Source organism: Populus euphratica, unplaced genomic scaffold (genome assembly GCF_000495115.2).
Source record: "Populus euphratica unplaced genomic scaffold, PopEup_1.0 scaffold2.1, whole genome shotgun sequence".
Lineage (NCBI taxonomy): Eukaryota > Viridiplantae > Streptophyta > Magnoliopsida > Malpighiales > Salicaceae > Populus > Populus euphratica.
In genome coordinates, this window is record NW_011499846.1 from 2,444,367 (window position 1) to 2,466,485 (window position 22,119).

Here is a 22,119-nt window from a genome sequence, read left to right on the forward strand (position 1 = left end):
TTATAAAATTATCTTAAACAAAATTTTTATAGTTACAGCTCCCGACTCAATTTAACACTGGAGAGGCAGGGCTACTTGTTCATTACCCACCAGCTTCTCAGTCAGGAATAGTAATGGGGTCAGGACACCCGGCCATTGAAGAGCTTTCGGGGATCCCTCAAGGATGGGCACATGTATGTCTCCATTTTTCTTTATAATGCGTCCTCTTTCTATTTTTCATGAAGAAATAATAAATGATCATTTTTTTTTGTTTTAAAAAATATAAAAAAGCAAACATTTGAATTGCCAAATTTTTTAAACGACGCGATTTTCAAATATTGTAATAACAATTGTTGGTTTTGCTTTTTTCCAACAAAGAGATAAGAATAACAATTTTTTATTCATATATGTTTCCAAGAGCCGGGAAATTAAAACTAAAGATAGAAACTTAAATGATATCAAACAATCTGTTAATTTTTATTTTTTGTTGTTTAGAATGTATACTAACATTTTATTTATCTTTACCACACACAGGGGAACAATGTTGAGCAGCCTGCTTTAACCTCTGATGGTCATCGGTTCGTTAGTCCTGGTCAACTGAACGGCACTAATCCCCCTGAAGGCTGGAACAGCAATGGCGTCGGGTAGCTCGCCGATGCACGGGTGACTTGCCCCTCAAGCGCAGGCACGTGCATGTCTCCATTTTCTTTATAATTACCCGCATCCCATTTCTATTTTTCATGAAAAAATAATTACTGAATCCCTCCTTGCTATGTTTTAGTTTTAGTTTTCTTTTAAAAAATATATTAAAAAAAAATAATTGAATTGTCAAGTTTTTAAAACGAGATGATTTTCAATAAAAAGTAAAGCGAGATGATTTTCACTTGCCCCTCGAGGGTCACTTGCCCCTCAATTGTTGGTTTTGTTTTTTGTTTAACAAAAAATTAAGAGCATCACATTTTTATCTGTGTTTTCAAAAGCCTGAAAATTAAAACAACAGACAAGAACTTAAACGGTATCAAACAATCTCTTAATTTTTATTTTTTGTTGTTTAGAATGTATACTAACATTTTATTTATCTTTACTACACGCAGGAGAACAATGTTGAGCAGCCTGCTTTAACCTCTGATGGTCATCAGTTCGTTAGTCTTGATCAACTGAACAGCACTTATACCCCCTGGAACAGCAATGGCGTCGGGTAGCTCGCCGATGCACGGGTGACTAGCCCCTCAAGCGCAGGCACGTGCATGTCTCCATTTTCTTTATAATTACCCGCATCCCATTTCTATTTTTCATGAAAAAATAATTACTGAATCCCTCCTTGCTATGTTTTAGTTTTAGTTTTCTTTTAAAAAATATATTAAAAAAAAATAATTGAATTGTCAAGTTTTTAAAACGAGATGATTTTCAATAAAAAGTAAAGCGAGATGATTTTCACTTGCCCCTCGAGGGTCACTTGCCCCTCAATTGTTGGTTTTGTTTTTTGTTTAACAAAAAATTAAGAGCATCACATTTTTATCTGTGTTTTCAAAAGCCTGAAAATTAAAACAACAGACAAGAACTTAAACGGTATCAAACAATCTCTTAATTTTTATTTTTTGTTGTGTAGAATGTATACTGATAGTTATTTTTACTATACACAGGGGAACAAATGAGCAGCTCCCCCCAGCTAATGATCATCAATTCCCTGATGTTCACTAAATATTGTACTAGTGATGAATAAGCTATGAGTGTCCGCGTGCACTGAAAGTTTGAAAGTACTGTTTTTTTGTTCTTCAGTCTCGTACTATATTTGTGGGTGTTTTATGAAAACAGTGTTTATTTACGTGATTGTGTTTGTGTTTTGTTTAAAAAGTAAATATAATCTATTTAGTAAAAGAAAAAAATATAATTACTGTTCATGAATCTTATAGTATTTTTGCGTATAGGGAAAATAAAAGCAAGTAATTATTGTTTTTTCGCACTGTTCATGCTATATTTATTAGTGTTTTGTGAAGATTTTCGATGATATATAGTGGTGGCAGCTGGCTGGGTAATTTTTTTTTATTATTATTATTATAACATGAATTGTAGATTCCTCTCTTGGATAGAAAGGACCTTTGTGGATTCAATTTCCAACTAGGAATGTAGAATTTACGTGTACTTCTTTGGTTATTTGTCTCGCACCGTGTTTTTTTAAAATATTTTATATTTAAAAATATATTAAAATAATTATTATTTTATATTTAATATAGTTACATTATAATTATTGAAAAATATTTTTAAAATTAATTTAATATTTTTTCAAGATAAACACAAATTTTTAAAAGTCTCCAAAAGCATAAAGTTACAGGGGGCTACGTACTTGATTAAGATTAAGGTTGTGTTTTGTTTTTAGGTGTTTTTTTCAATAGTGCTTTTATTTTAAAAAATATTAAATTGATATTTTTTAGTGTTTCTTTTTATTTCAATGCAATGATGTTGAAAATAAAATAAAAAAATATTTTAATGTATTTTACAAATGAAAAACACTTTAAAGCACCTTATAACACAATGACAAATATATTGTTTGAGAGAAATTTAATCTTGATGTCCAAGAATAAAAAAATGCTATTTATATATGCAATTCAATATAATTTTTCAAAATATTTTTTTCCCTGAGTAATTTGATTTTAATTTTTTCTTATGATTCCCACATTAACCTTAATTAAAATCTGGTTGCAAAATTATAATGCAAGCACCATGACAGCTCTTTCAAGCATGGAAATGTAGTGTAAATTATTTTATTTATTTTAATTTTTTTTATTTAAAATGATTTTTTTATGATTTTAAATCATATATTTATATCAAAAATATTTAAAAAAAAATGAAAAAACAATGGCCTCACAAGGCATGTTCCTTTAAATCTCACCTACCAATTCCAAGTAACTAGACTTGACAGTAATATATTTAACCAATCCAGAATTTCAGTTCAGCTCAAAATCATATATAATCAACTTAATTGAGGTTTGATTAAGACAAATATCCAAATCATCAAGTCAATCTATGCATCATCTTGATTGAGGTTTGATTAAGAAAAATATCTAAATCGTCAAGTCAATCTATGCATTATCGAATTAATTATTTTTTTATAAAATAATATTGTTTTGTTTTTTTAAAAATTTATCTAATATTTATTTAATCAAGTTTAAACATAATGTAAACAATTTAATTAGATTTGGCTAAACTTTTAAGCTAACTAGATTTAATTATATAAATTTATTTTTTTATTCAAATTAAAATCCAATCAATAACATATCTTGAATAAGTTTGAACAAGTTTAATAACCATTCTAAAAACATCTTAATTGCCAGCGCATCCATAACATGCAATGAATGATAAAAGAATTCCTCTAGAATCAATAAAAGAACTACAATGATCTCAACCCGCTAGAGCATAGCTAATCCCTCCACTCTTAGTTTGCTGACCTTTTGCTCATCGACATTGTACTTTAAATACCTTTGCAAAGGAGTCTGCCATTTAACGATCCGCTGGTAAATTTTCACAGAATGATCATTAGAAGGGCTTGATTGAATAGTATCTCAAACAATTGGGACCGGATAGATAAACTTTACAAGTTTGGGATTCAATTGGAATGAATAAATAAAAACTAGGAGCTAAATTGAAGTTTAACGTTTTCATAGGAGAACCATCGCAGATAGCGAAAAGTGGCTAAGCCTCTTTAAAGCCTCAAATCAGAGATTCTGGGCGTAAGAGAGAGTGCGAGCCAAGCCATGTCAACCTTCGCGCTCCCGCTAGTCATATCCGTTTTAAAACCCCAATCCACCCGCCTCTTCCTCTTCAGCTCCCCCGCCACCGTTGTCGGAAGGCCAAACGTTAACCGCTTTTTTCTCAATCGCCACCGCCTCCGCCTCCGCCACTTCACTAAAACCACCACCTCTGCCTTTAGTACCAATTGTTCTATTCAACAGCATTCCTCAACAAACCCTTACAATGAGCCTCAAAAAACCTCTGTCCCTACTTTCCAGCAAGCAATTCAGCGACTCCAGGTCAAATTTCCAGTCTCCACTGCCCTTTTCTTTTCTGTTTTAAAATTTTAATTTCATTTGAAAATGGAGATTTATGTAATTTTGTTTTCTCGAATAGGAATATTGGGCTTCAGTTGGATGTGCAGTGATGCAGTGTAGCAATACAGAGGTAGATTGAATTACACTTTTAGTTTTGTCATTTTTTCTTCAAATTCATGTCACTTCCTCATTTTATCGAGGTTTTTGGCTGCGTATTGCCAGGTTGGAGCCGGGACTATGAATCCTCTCACATTCTTAAGAGTTCTTGGTCCTGAACCATGGAATGTGGCGTAAGTATATGATTTTCAATGCGATTTTGTTACTGCCATTTAGTGTTTTTATCCTCAAGAACCTTATTTTCGGAGTAGATGACAGTATGTCAGTGATTCCGAACCAAAAGAGTGAATGGTTGCCAGGATTTTGGTTCACATTGTGAAATTCTGACTGCCTGCATGGTTTTTAGCTGATGTTTGAATCATGTCGTGATTAGTTAATTTGATATACTGGTATACTGTCAAGATGGGTTTTGGAGGTTTACTATTTACAGTAATTGCTAACTTGGAGTTTTTAATGAAAGGTACGTGGAGCCTAGTATTCGCCCAGATGATAGTCGTTACGGGGAAAACCCAAACAGACTACAGCGTCACACACAGTTTCAGGTTAAGTTGAATTTTACATATCAAATCTTGCAATGTTAAAATACTGATGGAACTTTATTTTGGAATTATGTTTATATGATTGATATCTTCTACTATTGGCTTTCATGTTCAATTCAGGTTATACTAAAACCTGATCCTGGAAATTCACAAGACCTATTTATTCGAAGTCTCTCTGCGTTAGGTGATTTTCTCCTTTTTCATGTACCATTTCAAATTTGTTAGTCTTTTGCGAAAGTTTATGTTATTTCTAGAAGTGCATTATTTCTAGAAGTTCATGACTTAGCTGCGATTTATTTCTATTCTTTTTGTAATTCATTTGAAAATTTGGCAAACTTTTTTGTTTCTTTCCCCCCAATAATTCAAACAAAAAGATAAAAGTAAAAAGAAGAGGAGAAAGGAAGAAAAAGCCTTCAAGTCAGAAAGATTGCATTGTTAAATGAGACTAATCACTAGTAATTTTTCTGTTTCTATACGGGCAGTATGTGCGTGTACATGCACGCACTCATGTAAATTTCTATGGTTTGAAAGGTAGGAGCCTATCTAGATGGTCTTCCCACATGTCCTGATCATGAGAACAAGAGAAATTTCCACACATTTTTGTTCCTTCTTTCCTTCTTTTAATTAGTGTGTATCTGGTGACTGGTGTATGGTGGAAATTGTTAAATAGCAGGGACCAGGGTGCTTTAGTTCCATGCAGCAAATATCTTACTCGGACTAGAATATAGTTGTGTTGCGCTGCATATGCTTGTTGAAATATAATTATAGTTCTTCATTTTTATACTTAGGTCATTTATTTTTTTTTTTAAATTATGTCCTGTTTGGTTTGCAGTTACTATTGTTGTTCTCTAAATCATCAGCAAAGTGGGTTGTTTAAGAACCCATCTTGCTCCAATTTAATGTGTTGATTCGCTGCATTCACTTTCAGACAATTTTTCCTGTTTAATTTTGTGATAGAGGCCTGATCTTTTCCTTCCTTTATGCTTGGCAGGTGTTGATGTTAATGCACATGATATACGATTCGTGGAGGACAATTGGGAGAGCCCGGTAATTTGATTTGCATGTCAGCAACTCTTGCATTTAACAAAATTGCATAGAACTTTTGGGTATATAATTCATTGCTGAAAAATTATACATTACCAGGATCTAAAAATGCTTGTAGGTACTTGGCGCTTGGGGTTTGGGCTGGGAAATCTGGATGGATGGGATGGAGATCACTCAATTCACCTACTTTCAGCAGGTTCATCTCTGATAATTGCAATGACTAAATTTATGATGTTTTCCATTTCATAATTATGGCTTCTAGGCTTTTATTTATTTATTGGTGCTCGTGGATTTTCCTGGAAGGTTGGAGTTGAACTTTCATTGAGTTTTTAATTTATGTGTGTGCTTGGGATTCTCTTTGATTTCCTATTTCTCTAGGCTGGAAGTCTTCAACTGTCACCCATATCTGTTGAAATCACTTACGGCCTTGAGCGCATCCTCATGTTGCTTCAGGTTAATGTCCTTCCTTCCCTTTTCCTTTTCTGCTTTTGTTTGCTTTAGAACTTTGGCTTAAGTTATTTCACTCCTAATTGGCAGGGAGTTGACCATTTTAAGAAAATTCGATATGCTGATGGCATTACATATGGGGAGTTGTTCTTGGAAAATGAGTAAATGAGATTATTATCCCTTTTTTTTTTTTCTCATATCAACTTGAAGTGGATGCTATGCATATAATTTGTGACCAGAATTAGTGTACATTGATCAGTAACTGCTCTCTGTTCCTTTTTTTCATCTCTCTTGTACCTATTTTTGTAGGAACATTATGCTCGCTCTTGTAATAACTTTTCAGTATTGCTATTTTTGTTGTCAAAATTTCACTTCCATTATTTCAACATCATGTAGCTTGCGCTTTTCTCTTTCAAGTTTCAAATCATTTGCAAATTACCAAAATATTGAAGTTCTGTTTCAGGAAGGAAATGAGTGCGTATTATTTAGAACATGCCAGTGTTCATCATCTTCAAAAGCACTTTGATTTTTTTGAGGAAGAAGCTCGTTCCTTGCTTGCCTCTGGTCTTCCAATCCCTGCGTATGTATAAGAACTTTTTTTCTATTTTATTTACATTGTCTGGGTTACTCTGTGGTTTCTTAAAGTTAATGTTTGCTGAACATGCTAGGTATGATCAGCTACTGAAGACCTCTCATGCTTTCAACATCTTAGATTCTAGAGGTTTTGTTGGGGTAACAGAGCGTGCTCGATATTTTGGTCGAATGCGTAGGTGAGTGTGCCTTTTCTCACTCATGCTAAATAACTCCTTGAATTATCTAGAACAATTGATTGTTCATGTAACAATAAACTGAAGAGGCTTGCCTTCTCTCACTCGTGTCAAATAGCTACCTGAATATCTAGAACAATTGATTGTTCACACAACACTAAACTGAAAAGGCTTACCTTTCCAGTTAAATCAGGGAACTTCAGTTGTCTCTTTTGAACGTATCTGAAAAATGCAGATACACGCTTGAAGAGAACATTTTGCTTGCTATGAAACTATTTTAAATCAATTCTTCCCATCTTTTGTCTGCTTATTTCTTTTTGGTTTAACAGCTTAGCTCGTCAATGTGCTCAAATCTGGTTAAAGACCAGGGAATCCCTTGGACATCCTCTGGGTGCTGTTTCTGAACCTGCTCAACTTGTATCTGCTAAAGAGCTTTTGGAGGCAGCTGTCAAAAAGGTTGGTCTGCTATAAGTCAGTTGAATTTTGTTCATTCTTTAACATGACAGCTTTTCCCCCTACTACTTAAATTTTTTATATGCAACAATCTCTGTGTCTAGAGAACTCATATATGTCCTTTTCAATCATTGTTGACAGTAACACTTGATACTTGAATTTTTTTTATCTAACTTCTTACAACAGGTGCATGATGAGCAAAGGTTTTTTGTTCTTGAAATTGGTACTGAAGAGATGCCTCCTCAAGATGTAGTTCATGCAGGGCAGCAAGTAATTTCATTTCATTTCAGCTTTAGATCTTGTCATTTGTAGCTATCTTTTTCCGACCAGAACTCTTCTATTTTTTCCCTTGGAATTGCTGAAAAATTTTGTTCGCTATTTTAACTTCTGCAATGTCTATTTCCTACACGTCTCTTCTATATTCTGTAGTTATGTTTTAGTCTAATAGCTGTTCACTGACTGTCCTTGCTGATCTTTTCAGCTCAAAGATTTAGTGTTGCAATTGCTAGAGAAACAACGATTGAGTCATGGCAAAGTTGAAGCTTTTGGTACTCCTCGCCGACTAGTGGTATAGCTATTAATATTTACCTTGCCTGACATCTTTTTTGCTATCTTTGTTTAAACAATGGTACAGATAATAAGAGTTTTTCACTAGCTTCTCACTAAATTATGTAGTAGCCTGTGAGTGAAGGACAAAACACCATATTAATCTCAATGATAAAATCATGTTTCCCTTTGATTTAGAAAATATCATCAACACAAAAATGATATATGCCATTCTAGCAAGAGAATTAGTAAAAACTCTCAATATCTCTAGAATTGCTCTTTTTATTTAGAAGCATGTCTTTACTCTTCCACCCTATATGGTAATGCTGGTGATGGCTGTTTTTGTCTGCGTACATTTTCTTGCTGCCTTTGTTTGTTATTTTTGGTGTTATAGAAGTGTAAATTAAAGTTGATTCTTATGCCTACGGCAATCTCAAAGATGTTTATAATTTTATCCATGCTACTTGTGCGCAATGCTCTACCTCCATAAAGTGGTATTGGATCGAGACAATAAATTATTTGCATACAGGGAAATCCTTCATTAATAAGGAGCATATCTTTTAATTAATTTTTGTTTATAATTTGTACATCTTACAGTTGCAACTTTTATGACCCTGTAGTTCTGTTTTCTGATCTGGTATATGCATGTATCTTTCTTAACAACCATTCACATTTCTATTTTGTAATATGTGAACGTTTGTTACTTTCTCATATTTTTCATGCAAGGTATTTGTGGAAAAAAACCAACAATTACCAATTCTTCCATCCCTCGCTAGCTTTACGTTTGAATTAGCTTTCTTAAGTGGAATGTAAATATGTTGCATCACACTTGTCATCAATGCCTTCAATTCCTGAACCACCTAGATCCATGTTTAGTTCACACCAGTCTAATTCTAATAGCTTGTCAATGAGCTTGAATAAAAGTAGGTATGCTGTTCATGCACAGCCATACTCTTATCACCTGGCATGCAACCTATACCGTGTAGAAATAGAGGACGATGAGAGATAAATACTTGATATTAATCAAGTTGGTAACAATATGCTGCTAGCATTAAGAACAGTTGCCAAGGACTTTTACATACTCTCTTACTATTTTTGTTAGGGTCCATATACTTGTTTCTCAATCATAAACTGACTGTTTCTTCATTACTATGTTTATTATGAAGCCTATCATTTCTCATATAACACCCATTATCTTCATTTCTATTTTATCACACAGACTAATGTACCACATTATAAGTTTTCATCTTTTCCGATAAGAGTGTCATATCCACACACACAATTATTTGTGAAGTATAGTGTTTTCAGTTTCGTAATCTTATGCCAAAATGTTGACTTATCATTTTACTTAAAGCACTGAGGATTTGTTTTGATATTGTCAAAATGTTAATATTTATGCCCCTAAGAATTTTCTTGTAACCACAGGTTTGTGTTGAGAGTCTTTCCACTAAGCAAGCTGAGATTGAGCTTGAGGTTCGAGGACCTCCTGTTTCAAAGGCCTTTGATCAAGAAGGAAATCCTACAAAGGTTTTGCTTGATCTATAATTTTTCCCCTTCATAATTTTAAGCTCAAACTTATCCTTTATCCTCATGCTCTGTCCTCTTTGGTTTGTATTGGAAAATTTATTACATGGTGAATATAGAATATGCTAGTGTTGGAGTATTTGTCCTTTATCCTTTATCCTTTTTTACTATATTTTTTAATTACTATTTTTTTAATTCTTGACCATGGTTGTGTATTTCCTTACTATGATCTGGCAAAGTCATAGACATAATTAATCTATTTCCAACATCTTTCAAAACCATAAAGGAAAAATACATGAAAATAATTTCTTCCTCACTTAGTCATGTATTCAGTATGACGTGGTATCATATTTAGTTTGCTGTTTCATGTCAGGCTGCTGAGGGTTTTTGTCGTAGATACAACATATCATTGGACTCATTGTTTAGAAAGGTTGATGGTGAGTCAGTTTGGATGCATGGATGAATACCAGGGTTTGCTCTGTTTATTTTCTGCAGATTTGCTTTGTCTTCTTCATGTAATGGTGCTATCTATTGATATTCTAAAGTCTTTAAACTTCCATTTTGCTTAATTTCTTTGAACTTTTAGGAGTTGTTTGTACCATGTTATATTGGAAACAGTTCAATCATGTTCTCTTCTTTTATTTTATAATTATTTTTTTGATAGCCAACCTTCTCAATCTCCTAATCTCACTTGGTTGCCTTGAAGATTTAAAAATGTTGGATACCAATCACTGAATCATTCCCAGTATCCTCTTAGTAAGTTCTAGCTGGTCTTTTTGCACCTTAACTACCTTGATGTTCTTTTCCATCCACATAGATACATGCAGAATGCAGCCACTGGAAATCCAATGTTAAATTATATCTTTTGTTGCTTGAGCTGGAAATGAAAACCTTATGGAGATAACCTGACCTTGTTTGGTGCTAGTCCTATCTGGTCCAATCTCATACATTAAGATATACCCAGGTTTCATCTCCAATAATTCCAATTTGTGAGTAAAATCAATCTTTCAAAATCTGAATACATTCCCTTTGCCAGTAAGAGCATTTCTCAACAAATATTCAGAATTCATTAAATTTGAATAATTTCGGGTAGGTAGTCCAAAACCTGTATCTACTAGGATGGGTAGGATAGGTGTCACTTGTAAGTTTGCTTTGTACAATGAAATTCTTAGGCTTGTATCAAGGCTAATCCTATCCAATTCAGGTCTCCAAGGTTTGAAAGCAACCTGTGGCTTAGAGTTGGTAGGCTTATTTCATCCTTGTTTAAGTGAGACTCTCAAGTCTGATCTAGTCAGTGGATTGGCTTCCAGATGTTTTTCAAATGCTGTCCTTGGTATCACCTTAGTCCCCCTTTAATCATGGTCTATTTAATCACACACTTCTCTCAGAATAGGCCTGCTCAGTCAGCAGCCTTCTGAATTTAGTTTATGCGTTGAACTTGATTTATTTTTCTTATTAATTATTGTTGTTGTTTCTGGTACTATCTACTATTGATAATGTTACTTGTTGTTTTTCTTTTCAAGTGCAGGCAAAACAGAGTATGTACATGCCCATGTAAGGGAGACTGCACGATTTGCTTTGGAGGTTGTAATTTTGATATCTCTTTTGCTAGTTGTTCTGATGATTTTAGTGTCTGCCTTTTTGAGTCGTGATCTTCTTAAGTAGAGAATGGGATGCTGGCAAGTTTAGAGGATTTGATATCCTTTTAATTCTGTATGAGGTTATTTTTGTTTGTTATCTTCTTTCCTGACTTGACCCATAGACAATAAATGCTGATGCAATCCATAATGGATGGAGTATTCAAATTGTGGCAGTGTACAGAAAAACTCAAAGAAAAAAGAGAACAGATGATGTTTGAGGGTTAGGCTGCAATAGTACTAGATACATGAATAGCTATTCTATGTTATTACAATGCTTCTTTCTTAGAACCTGTTGTAGCTCATTAGAGATGATCTTTTCTTTTAAATATATAGACCAGTTTTATGTTGTATTGCATATCAGATTTTATCTGAAGATTTGCCCAGTACCATCAGTAAAATATCATTCCCAAAGTCAATGCGCTGGAACTCTCAGGTATGTGAATGGTCACTTTTCTATTCACTACACTTGTCTCTTTCATTAGGGAATGGCCTAGTCGAAATAAGGCCGGAGTATCTGGAACAGGTTTATCCTTTGATTTATAACCATTACTTGTTTTCATGCTATGTTGGATCTAGGTCATGTTCAGCAGACCAATTCGTTGGATTATGGCCTTGCATGGAGATGTGGTTGTTCCATTTGCATTTGCTGGAGTTTCGAGGTATTTACAATTACATATGTTCATGCCCATCCCCCCTTGGCTTGTCAAATTGTATTGGCTTTGCCCTTGGTTGGAATAATATATGCAAAAAGCAGAGTTGTTGGCTATTGACTCTATTCAGAAGAGAAATTGGGTACTCCTGGTGCATTTGATATTCATGTGGGCCCCATTATGGTAACTACCTTTGACCCTCACATGATTTGAGCGCTACATTGGGAGTATTCAATGATCACTCCTTCCAAGGGCCAGCTTTTTTTTTAATTAAATTTTACATGGGAACTTTGTGGGTACAATACCTTGTTAGCTTTGTTGTTCGTTGAAGTCTCACATTTGCCAATTCTCTGCCCTTTTGTTTTGTTTAGAATTCTATCCTGCTATTTTATATGCAGTGTACTGTTTCTTAAAGTTTTTATGTTTGTTGGTGCAGTGGGAACCTATCTTATGGCCTTCGTAATACCCCCTCAGCTACTGTTCAGGTATGTGTAGAACTGACATGTTTTTTAATTTCAATGAACTTCCTCTGCCTTGTGAACAGATACTAAGTTGTGATTTTTTTTTATCGGTATAGCTCATTAAGCACTGTGACTATGTTGTAGAAGTACAGTAATGGTATTAAGGGGTGCTATGATATGTAACATAACAATAGTTCATCACATCACCAAAGCAGTTTTTCCTGGCATTCGGAGGCACATTGGGGAGGTTTTTCAACTTTCTTTTGCTCTATGTCATTGGTGTCGAGCTCATCTGTAGGCACTAATGAACTTGCCAGTCATTGCACGAACAAAAAAAGGCAGCAGTGTTCTTTGGTGTTACCATTGTATGCGGGAATCCCTGTTCTGGGCTAATTGGCTTTCAGTTTTGGAACTTGATTATTTTTGGAAGATTTTTAGTGTTGCTTTTGTCAGCTGTCTTGCATGTACATCATTCATTCATTCATTACCTTTTGTATACTGGTGTGTGCTTTTATTAATCCTGCTAAACTTCACAGGTTGAAAGTGCAGAATCTTATGAAGGTGTAATGCAAAATGCTGGAATTAATATTGAAATTGAGGTATCACAGAATAATTTTTCCATAAAATCTACTTCGCTTTATTTTGAAACAGTCTTTTTACTAAACAACTTTTCTTCTTTTGTGTGAGAAGTGGGTTTAAACTATATATGCTTCAAACTGCACTAAACAGATACTTTCATCTACAGGGTCGAAAACGGAGCATCTTGGAGCAATCTAATGAATTAGCAAAAAGTGTCAAAGGACGCATCCTTATTCAGGAAAGCTTACTTAATGAGGTACTCTCTCGCTCTCTCCAAATATGCTAAGGATATTCTATTAAGAAAAAGTTCAAGGATGACTGTGAGCATAAACTATCCCTCTGTATGATGTTTTAGGTTGTCAATCTCGTTGAGGCACCAGTTCCTGTGCTTGGGAAGTTTAAAGAGTCCTTCTTGGAGCTTCCAGAAGATCTTTTAACAATGGTAAGGTTTTTTTTTTGGGGCTTGTTTAAAATGGGCACCTGACAATGTCTTTTTATTTAATTGCCTTTGACAAATGAAATTTGATGTTTGTTTGCTGCATTCATGACATGTATTGAAAAGCTGAAAATTGAAGAGCATTGAAAGCACATAATGCCCGCCAACTAGTAATTGATCATTTAGAAGCTTCAAATTGGTTCTCCTACATGTCATGCAATATTGATTCTAACTTTTGCATTTGAATGGTTGCCAAGTAAACTATTTTAAGTCTTTTGACTGGTTGTGTTGTAGCTAAATTTATGATGAATTAAGGTGTTGGAGACATAACTTGGGGGTTATGATTCATCATGCTGAATACAAATTAAGGTCTGATGTCAATGATTTGATAGTGCTTTTATCCCAAACCAGTGATGAAAAATAAAGCAGGCCTGCTGTCATGGAAACTAGCTTTGTAATAGCATTCCTACCTGTATCAGTCAGATAAAGTTTGGCCACAGTGGCCAAGTGCAATAGCTTGGTTGTTTCTTCTTGGACGGATCATCAAGGTTCCACCAAATGCAAGTTTTCACCTGAAATATGGGCAAAGGGGGTTTTGAATTTTGGAAGAGATGTATCATGTATGTTGTTTTATTCAATATATTGACTGTTGCTGATGCTGGATTTTTAATCTTCTATATTCAGTTGGTCTGTTCACCAATATAAAATGAAGTATTAACCCAGTAGACGTATGGCATAAGTGATGCACAGATGCTCCAAACTCATTTATTTTTCACTAGTTTAGTGACTACAGCATACCATTTATGCAGGTCATGCGAAAACACCAGAAGTATTTTGCCATAACTGATGATAGTGGAAGGCTGCTCCCATTTTTTATTGCTGTAAGAAATGCTTACCAGTTACACATCCTTTTTTAACTTGATGCTTCAGATTCATCAGATGACACAGTTTTTTTTAAGGTGGCAAATGGAGCAATCAATGAAACCGTGGTAAAGAAAGGGAATGAAGCTGTGCTTAGGTAGGGATTGTTCTATAGTAGTTCTAGTCGTTTGTCCTCACAAGAGGAAGAGGAGCATCCTAATGGATTTTTAACAGTCCCCTAAATTGCCTTGGCTAAATATTTTTTTTTATGCTGCTTAAATGTTTTTAGCATTTAATCAATATGTGAAGTTATATATGATTTCAAATAACCAGTTATTTTGACTTTCTTGTCTGTAATTACCGCCAGCAAAAATATTCTTAAGTATTTCTTATCCTGTTTACTTTTTTCTCTTATTATTCTTGAAACATGAACCACACATTTCTTACTCGTAGAGCTCGCTATGAAGATGCAAAATTTTTCTATGAGATGGATACGCGCAAGAAGTTCTCCGAGTTCCGAAATCAACTAAATGGGATTCTTTTTCATGTAAGTTATTTTCTATTGCAATTATCCAAAGGGAAGAAGTTATTGATGGTGGTTAGGGATCAGGAACTACTAAAAATTCTGAAGCTCAGGTTGCTAACATCAATCCGAAAAGGTGTGTTTTAATATTATAAACAAATAACAAAACAGTTTCTTACAGGATCAAAGACCTAATGGCAAATAGAAGAGTAAATTATAATAGGCCTCTGTATCTGATTAACACTATTTGTTAGTTTTAATCTCTTTATATTAAAGCCATTAATGGATGTAGGTGTAGCATAAGGTTTTGAGACCTGTAGCTTGACCATAAGGATATAAAAACTAACAGAACTATTAATGGGTAACAGTCAACAAAGTTCAAGGGACTAAGTTAAAGGTTTTGAAAAAGGAGCACTGAGTTACAGTTGCATTGATAACATTAGGACTATAGCCAATTACTCCAAACATAAAACATTTCAAACCACCCCAATACTAACAGTGTAAGTTCAAATGCAGGAAAAGTTAGGAACAATGCTTGACAAGATGATGCGAGTTGAAAACGTGATCACCAAACTAACTGTGGAGTTGGGAGTTAACGAAGATGTGATTCAGGTTGTCCAGGATGCGGCGTCGCTTGCTATGTCAGATCTTGCTTCTGCTGTTGTGACAGAATTCACTGCCCTTTCAGGAATAATGGCACGCCATTATGCTCTTAGGGAAGGCTATTCAGCACAGGTCATTGAATTCACTTTAAATTGATGTACAAATCCCTTTTTTCTTTGCCACTTCATGGAGTTGCTATGAAGTAATTTCTTTTTTTGATCCAGATCCATGTTGAAAAAACTCCTACCTCAATGTGCTGTGCTGAATTCTAATTTCTGCTGTCTTCTTTTGTGAAGCTTCAGTATGCTTCTTTCTTTATATTGTGTTTTGATTGTTGCAGATTGCTGAGGCCTTGCTAGAAATTACACTTCCTCGATTTTCTGGAGATATGGTTCCAAAAACTGATGCAGGGATAGTTTTGGCAATTGCTGACAGGTGAATTTAAAGTCATAAGTCAACTTCAACTTCAACCTTTATCTCTTTTGGTTGAAAGTAACTTGTTGTGATATAAGGCTCTCATGTGTTGCATAATGTTTGTGCTTATAGATTCTGGAAAGTAGAAAAATTATCATCAATGAACAGTGGTTCCATGATGCTTTTTCTCCCCCAGAATGGTAATTGGTTAGCGAACAAACAGGAAGAGATGCTGCACTCACTTAACTTCTCCAAAGGAAAATATACACTAGGTAACTAGTAAATTTCTAAGCAAAGCTTACTCGAGGACAACGCTGAATAATTTCCAAGCAAATCCTACCTTACTAAGATTCAATGAAGAAACAACACTGAATTGATGAAAAGCTCATTCCTATCCATGTCATGGTAACATTTGAATAGCTTCTTCAGAAAGTGCTACTTGTATGATTATTTCCAATAGCTAAGAACTGAGGTGTTATTGTCCCTAATGCCCAACACCTTGTGCAAGGCAAGAACATGAATGAATGTACATATTTATACACATGGATTTGTGTTTGTATGAAGACATTGTTAGTCTTGACACACTCGCTATCATGAATTACAATGCTTGGTTTGCATGCTATTGATGTGAGTTATTTTGCAGATTGGACAGCCTTGTTGGCTTATTTGCTGCTGGTTGTCAACCTAGTTCCACTAATGACCCATTTGGCTTGCGAAGAATCTCTTATGGTCTGGTAAGTTAATATGATTATTTTGTAGGGCTTTAAGGTAAGTTAGTTTAATTAACTCAGTGCTGCATTTGTTTGTGTTAGGTTCAAATATTGGTGGATAATGATAAAAATTTGGATTTGGTTCGTGCTTTAAGACTTGCTGCTGACGTGCAACCCATTAAAGCAGATGTCTCAATGATTAATGATGTAAGAACAAGTTCTGAAATTCTTGCAAGAATGCCCCCCCTCCATGTTCATCTCCCTGAAAATGTCATCTACAGTAAGGGACACAGTTTTTTTAAAAGGAAAAAACTCAAATGCATCATTGAATTATTGCAATGAACCTGAAAATTCATCACAAATGTGCAGGACAGCACTTCTAAAAAATTCCAGATTTTCAGGTCACTAGCCAACCTCCATTCCCTGCACCAGCTCTCAAGATCATCTTTAGCAGGAAAGATCTTTTATTTCCCTTCTCATTGACATCAGTATACTCCAAACAATGAGAGAGACAAGCAAATCTCTCTTTCTACTGATCTATGAGGAAGTCTTCCTTGAACTAATTCTCATGTCAGAATATGACCAAACAATAAAGAAACTCTGGTAGGAACTTTAGCTTGTGCCATTTTCCTTGCAATGTGCCTCTCAAGCCACTTCATAAACTTATACAAGGATTTGACCTTAGACTTTCTACTATAGCTTGTCTCCAACATACATAACATGATCTGCCCTCTGGGCCATCACCTTGCAGAAGTTATAGCAATCCATAATCCGTGTGTCTTGTTATTCACGTGAAACCATTCACTTTTGTCTTATTACCCGAGTTCATCCAATTAACCATCTGATTGGTATGTTACCCTATATTTTTAGGTGGCTTCAGCAGTGCTTGTTATTTGTTTAGAGTCGGTACAGGCATGACAACTTGGGGTTTTGAATATTTTTTGTAGGTACATCAATTTGTTACTCGAAGATTGGAGCAATTCCTGGTATGTATGCATTTGACACCACCAAGTTAACGTGATTAATCAGCTAGATAACCCTAAAATATCAAAATAACTGATTCCACAAATTATAAGAAAGATGTTAGGACATGTAAGTTCTTCTCTGCCTGTTACAAAACTTTAGGATGATTTATGTGTAGCTTAAGAGCTTTTTTTGGTGCTTTTCTTTTTTCTTTTTAACTGATATGAAGACATGAGGCTGATCAGTGAAATGAGGGTGAGGTTGTATTCCTTTTTATTTATCAGCTGCCCGAGAACATGGGAATGCATGTTAATTCAACCAATGAGAAGATAAGCAGGAAAATAAAGTCAAACTGCAGAAGGAAAAGAAGTCAAAGTGAAGATGGAACTATTGACTGCCTTGTATTAGTGTTTTAGGATTGTACAATTGAAGAGAGCATACTAATGTCTTTTTAACCTCAACCTTCTACCTGTTGCTAAAATTGGTGGGCAAACTTGCCTCGAGCACAATGATTACATCTTGCCAATCTTGGTCTAGACTTTAAATTCCCAGCATAACAATATCTTGTAAGAGTTTGGTATTCCAAGGATTGATATGAGAATTTATTCCTGCTCATTATGGTTACAGGTTGACAAGGGAATAAGGCCAGAAATTGTTCGTTCTGTTCTTGCAGAACGTGCAAGTTCCCCTTGTCTGGCAGCAAAGACAGCATATAAAGTAAGTGGTTTTGCTTGATATTTTTTTGAGTGTTTTTTCTTACTACTTTTAAGGTTTTTATTTATGGATCATTGCTATCTCTACAAAATCAGCATAACTTGATGCATTCTGAAGGCAAAATTAGGGCATTGTGTTTTTAAAGTGTTAGGACCTCAAGCTTATACCACCAAACACTACTAGAGCCATAATCAATTCTATTGCCAAAAGAGAAGGAATAGATAATATGAAGGTGCTTTGTGGCTTGCAAAACGCCTATGATCTCTTATGAATTAACTTCTTGTTTCCTTGCTGCTAAGGCTGCTCCACATCCTATGTATGATGTGAAACATATATGTAAGATTTTGTAAACTATAGTAGTTGATTTGTTTTTTCTTATAAAATATTCCCTGGCCCCAAAAAATGCTCTAGTTCGAGGTTTTATTTTGCCTCTAAATATCTGTCCTAGTAAGAAAGTCAACTAACACCTTAGAATTTGTCTGCTCTTGCCACATAAATGACATTGAAGTTGTGGTAATACTGGATTTCAAGCATAAAATGTGGATTATGTTAGAAAGCTTTGCCTGAAACAATTATGTATGCTAAAAAATGGACTCTTGATTTAGTGCAAAGGGAGCAATGAATAGGTAAATGATGGTATTTTACAACGTTCTCAAATTTGAAATGGTTCGACTTGCATCTGTTATCCCAAAAATCTTGGATCTGAAGAGTTTGTTGGGCTAGAATTCATCATGTACTTCTGTATGCGTGTTTTTTTTTTTTTTTTAGAGGGCAGAAGTTACTAAGAAAGCACTTCTTGGTGAACATGACTCAGACTCATTTCCTAACTTAATGAGCATGAAACGAAGAAACTAAAAGGATGGTCTTATTTATCATCCTTCTAATTTTCTTGAATGCTTTATCAATTTTGAATGTGACTTAAAATTTGTTTCAGATGGAGGCTTTGTCAAGAGAAAATCTTTTCCCTAAGGTAGTTGAAGCATATTCTCGTCCAACAAGAATTGTCCGTGGCAAGGATGTGGACACTGATATGAAGGTACTATTTCTCAGATGAAAGAACGGTGTGTTATTAATTAAATTAATTGAAGGTAGAAGATGAAGTTAGACAACACCACATCCTTTTATAAGCAAGTGAGACTAAAAAGGGTAACAAAATCAAATAACAGTGCACACTAATCCTGTCAAATATTAGCAAGGGAGTTACCTCTTCCTGCAATTCACCTACCTCTGGCTCCACTGATAGAATGCACTACACAAGGAATCACCGACATGTGGATTGAGGATGGAGAATCCAGGCACCCATCACCATCCAACACCACCCAAGATAAGGCACCACCAACTACCACATCACCAAGCTAGCAAAACCACCACTTGCATATTCAAACAAAACTTATGCAATGCCCTCTTATTTAAAGCCATGGTCCCTTCTGTGATAATACTAAAATATGCACATCTAGATCACATTATACCTCAATAATGGCATCTCGGGGAGCTAAATTTTGTCAATCATCTGCATCCTTTGATCTTCTCCCATTTTGAGCCTTCAAAACCCCTACGAGGTGCCCCCTGTCCTCCTTAAAGTCATCTCCCAAGATATTTGACAATAAAGCATTACCTCCTTTGACACGGACTCCTCTATCAGTGTTAGTATCTTCACATATCTCCGGGCTTCTTCCATCTGGGCTTCTTCCATCTTTGAAGATCAGATAGCATTCCACGTACCACTGTATTTAACCATTAGTATCTTCTCATGTTTCTGTGGTTGTCTCTAAGATGGTGCTACTTCAAAACATAGTTTTTTGTATTTCTATGTTCTATATATTTTATTGAGCACCAGTCTATGCTAGAAAATCTCCTTTTAATGGTATGAAATTGTTTATTAGGTGGATGAGGCTGCGTTTGAAACAGATGAAGAGAGAGCTTTATGGAGCACTTTCATGTCCGCTAAAAGCAAAATTTATCCTGGTACATGATCTTTCTTCATAAAATGATCATTCTCATGGAATTGGGATCGCTTTTTCCCATGGGACATGCTTCCTTTTGGGTTTGAAATATTTTGCAATTTGCATTGATTTGCATTAGTGAACTATGGCATTTATTAAACTGACCTTGAGATAAACACATCCATCTTACAGGCATTGAGATTGATGAGTTTGTTGAGATATCCTCAGAGCTACTACAGCCGCTTGAGGATTTCTTCAATAATGTTTTTGTCATGGTGGTATGTTTTCTACAGGACTCAATTATTTTTATCATTAATGTCTATATTCGTTGTTGGAAATTACATTTGAGATTTTTATCATTAATCTCCATGCTCTCGTCCTGCCTGACCTTAAGCCATAGTGTTAGTCTACCCATGAAATGTGCAGATTATCCATGCTTTAATTGCTTTGCAAATTACTTTTTATAACAACTCTCTCTCTCTCTCTCTCTCTCTCTCTCTTATAATTGCTATTAATGGAGCCCAATATTGTGTAACATGACTTTTGTCTGCACGCAGGAGGATGAAAGAATCAGGAAGAACAGGCTTGCTCTGCTAAATAAAATTGCAGACCTGCCTAGAGGCATAGCAGATCTTTCAGTTTTACCAGGATTTTAGAATTTGCCAAAAATTCATTATGTGATCATTAGGAGAAAAGGAAAAGGTGAGACGAGAAGAAAAGATGCTTTGGAGTAGATAATGTTTTTGGGATCGGCGTGTGCATAAAACCTCATTATTTCGAGGCATGTAAAAATTGTGATACGTTTTTGCTGGTGGCAATGGTTTAAATTATTTTAATATAATAATATATGAGAAATAATTATTCATCCTGGTTGATTTATATGCTCATGATGTTAGGCATATGAACATGATACCTGGTGCCACTGAATGCATCTATATGTAAAGGGCGTTCGAGTCGGAAGAAGTTTAAATCGTCAGCGATTCAACTTCACAATTTCCAAAATGAACCCTTTTTGAAGTCTCTGCATTTGATCCCAATTAGTTTGGGATTGAAACTAGATTTAGTTGAGTATCAAGTTTGATGTTTTGCAAATTGTTCTGTCAGGATCATACCTCGTGCATTTAAATTTAAGCTTCGGTAAGAATTGCTAGAGCTCAAAAGAGCTTGTGTAGCATGGGACCTGAAAAATTGAAAATGCAGTGCTAGGCTCGCTGTTCTAACCAGAGAAATGTGACGAGTTCCATTATTGACAGTAGAATTTAATAAATCTAAGAAAATTTCTAGTTAAGCAAGTGAAACAACCCATTCGAATAATTAGGTCTTGTCAGTCAATCGAATAATAACCTCTTAATATCCATGAGCCCTAGAAATCTACAGATGGCCAGTTCAATTCTAGATTAAACGACAGCCCGCCGTTTGCTTGTGCTTTAATATCGTTTTTTCACTTACCTGAACAGATTGTTTAATTTTGCACTAGCCCATTGCCGCCGCGGGTCTGCAGCAATATTTAAAAAAAAAAACTAAAAAATAAAAATAAAATTATACTTTGCTTTTGCTTTTGTGTCTTCTAAACAAAAATCTAATTATGAATGGATAGTCAACTGCATATTAAAATGATATTTTAATTTAATATTGAAATAGAAATTTATATAAATCAATTCATATTAATTTGTGAAATTCAAATGGATAATTTTTAAAAAAAACTTGGAAAGTTAATCTCCTAATTACTTCAATGTTGAAAGTTTAAATTAATAAAAAAAACATTCAATTAAAAAAAAACCCAAGTGAAATTGATTTCACCAACCAAACTTGCGACACAAGTCATGTACATTATTGAATTTAATAAAAAAAAATTCAGAGATTATTTTTTATTTAATTATTAAACAATAAAAAATATTTGATTTATTTTTTTAGATAATATTAATGCTTAAAATAACTATTATAAGACTCTTATAAATAAATAAAACTCATTGACATAATTTTTAACTATTTTAGTGTTGGAATAGGTGTTAATGAAGAATTCTCATTGATACACAGGAACTCTCTCTTTTTAAAGGATTGATAAAATGAAATTTTATACTAAAATTAAATTTTCAACAAATAGAGAAACTCATAATCTCTTAACTAAAAAGGAAACGGGTTAAAATGAATATTTTTGGA

General features: G+C 34.6%; 1 protein-coding gene across 4 annotated transcripts; it reads left to right on the top strand.

Annotated features, from left to right (window-relative positions):
- The first annotated feature begins 3,653 nt into the window (after positions 1 to 3,653).
- EDD1 (glycine-tRNA ligase) lies at positions 3,654 to 20,838 on the top strand. Of its 4 annotated transcripts, XM_011034010.1 has the most exons (36): positions 3,655 to 4,007; positions 4,105 to 4,155; positions 4,248 to 4,315; positions 4,603 to 4,684; positions 4,802 to 4,865; positions 5,673 to 5,728; positions 5,844 to 5,921; positions 6,104 to 6,178; positions 6,263 to 6,333; positions 6,636 to 6,752; positions 6,841 to 6,942; positions 7,269 to 7,395; positions 7,579 to 7,662; positions 7,874 to 7,960; positions 9,364 to 9,465; positions 9,836 to 9,899; positions 10,991 to 11,046; positions 11,464 to 11,535; positions 11,679 to 11,761; positions 12,189 to 12,237; positions 12,750 to 12,812; positions 12,959 to 13,048; positions 13,148 to 13,234; positions 14,038 to 14,109; positions 14,188 to 14,246; positions 14,543 to 14,636; positions 15,129 to 15,347; positions 15,556 to 15,650; positions 16,273 to 16,363; positions 16,442 to 16,546; positions 17,287 to 17,325; positions 17,930 to 18,019; positions 18,951 to 19,052; positions 19,900 to 19,981; positions 20,152 to 20,237; positions 20,517 to 20,838. In XM_011034010.1, the coding sequence occupies exons 1-36, from the start codon at positions 3,732 to 3,734 to the stop codon at positions 20,613 to 20,615; spliced, it is 3,237 nt and encodes a 1,078-aa protein (XP_011032312.1). In that variant the 5' UTR covers positions 3,655 to 3,731; the 3' UTR covers positions 20,616 to 20,838. The 4 variants fall into 4 exon arrangements, 3 of the variants coding, with proteins under 3 accessions (XP_011032322.1, XP_011032312.1, XP_011032330.1); XR_843380.1 differs by lacking the exons at positions 17,930 to 18,019; positions 18,951 to 19,052; positions 19,900 to 19,981; positions 20,152 to 20,237; positions 20,517 to 20,838 and adding an exon at positions 16,709 to 17,187 and having other exon boundaries at positions 3,654 to 4,007; positions 17,287 to 17,306; XM_011034020.1 differs by lacking the exons at positions 17,287 to 17,325; positions 17,930 to 18,019; positions 18,951 to 19,052; ... (1 more) ...; positions 20,152 to 20,237; positions 20,517 to 20,838 and adding an exon at positions 16,709 to 16,795 and having other exon boundaries at positions 3,654 to 4,007; positions 16,442 to 16,619.
- Positions 20,839 to 22,119: the final 1,281 nt, after the last annotated feature.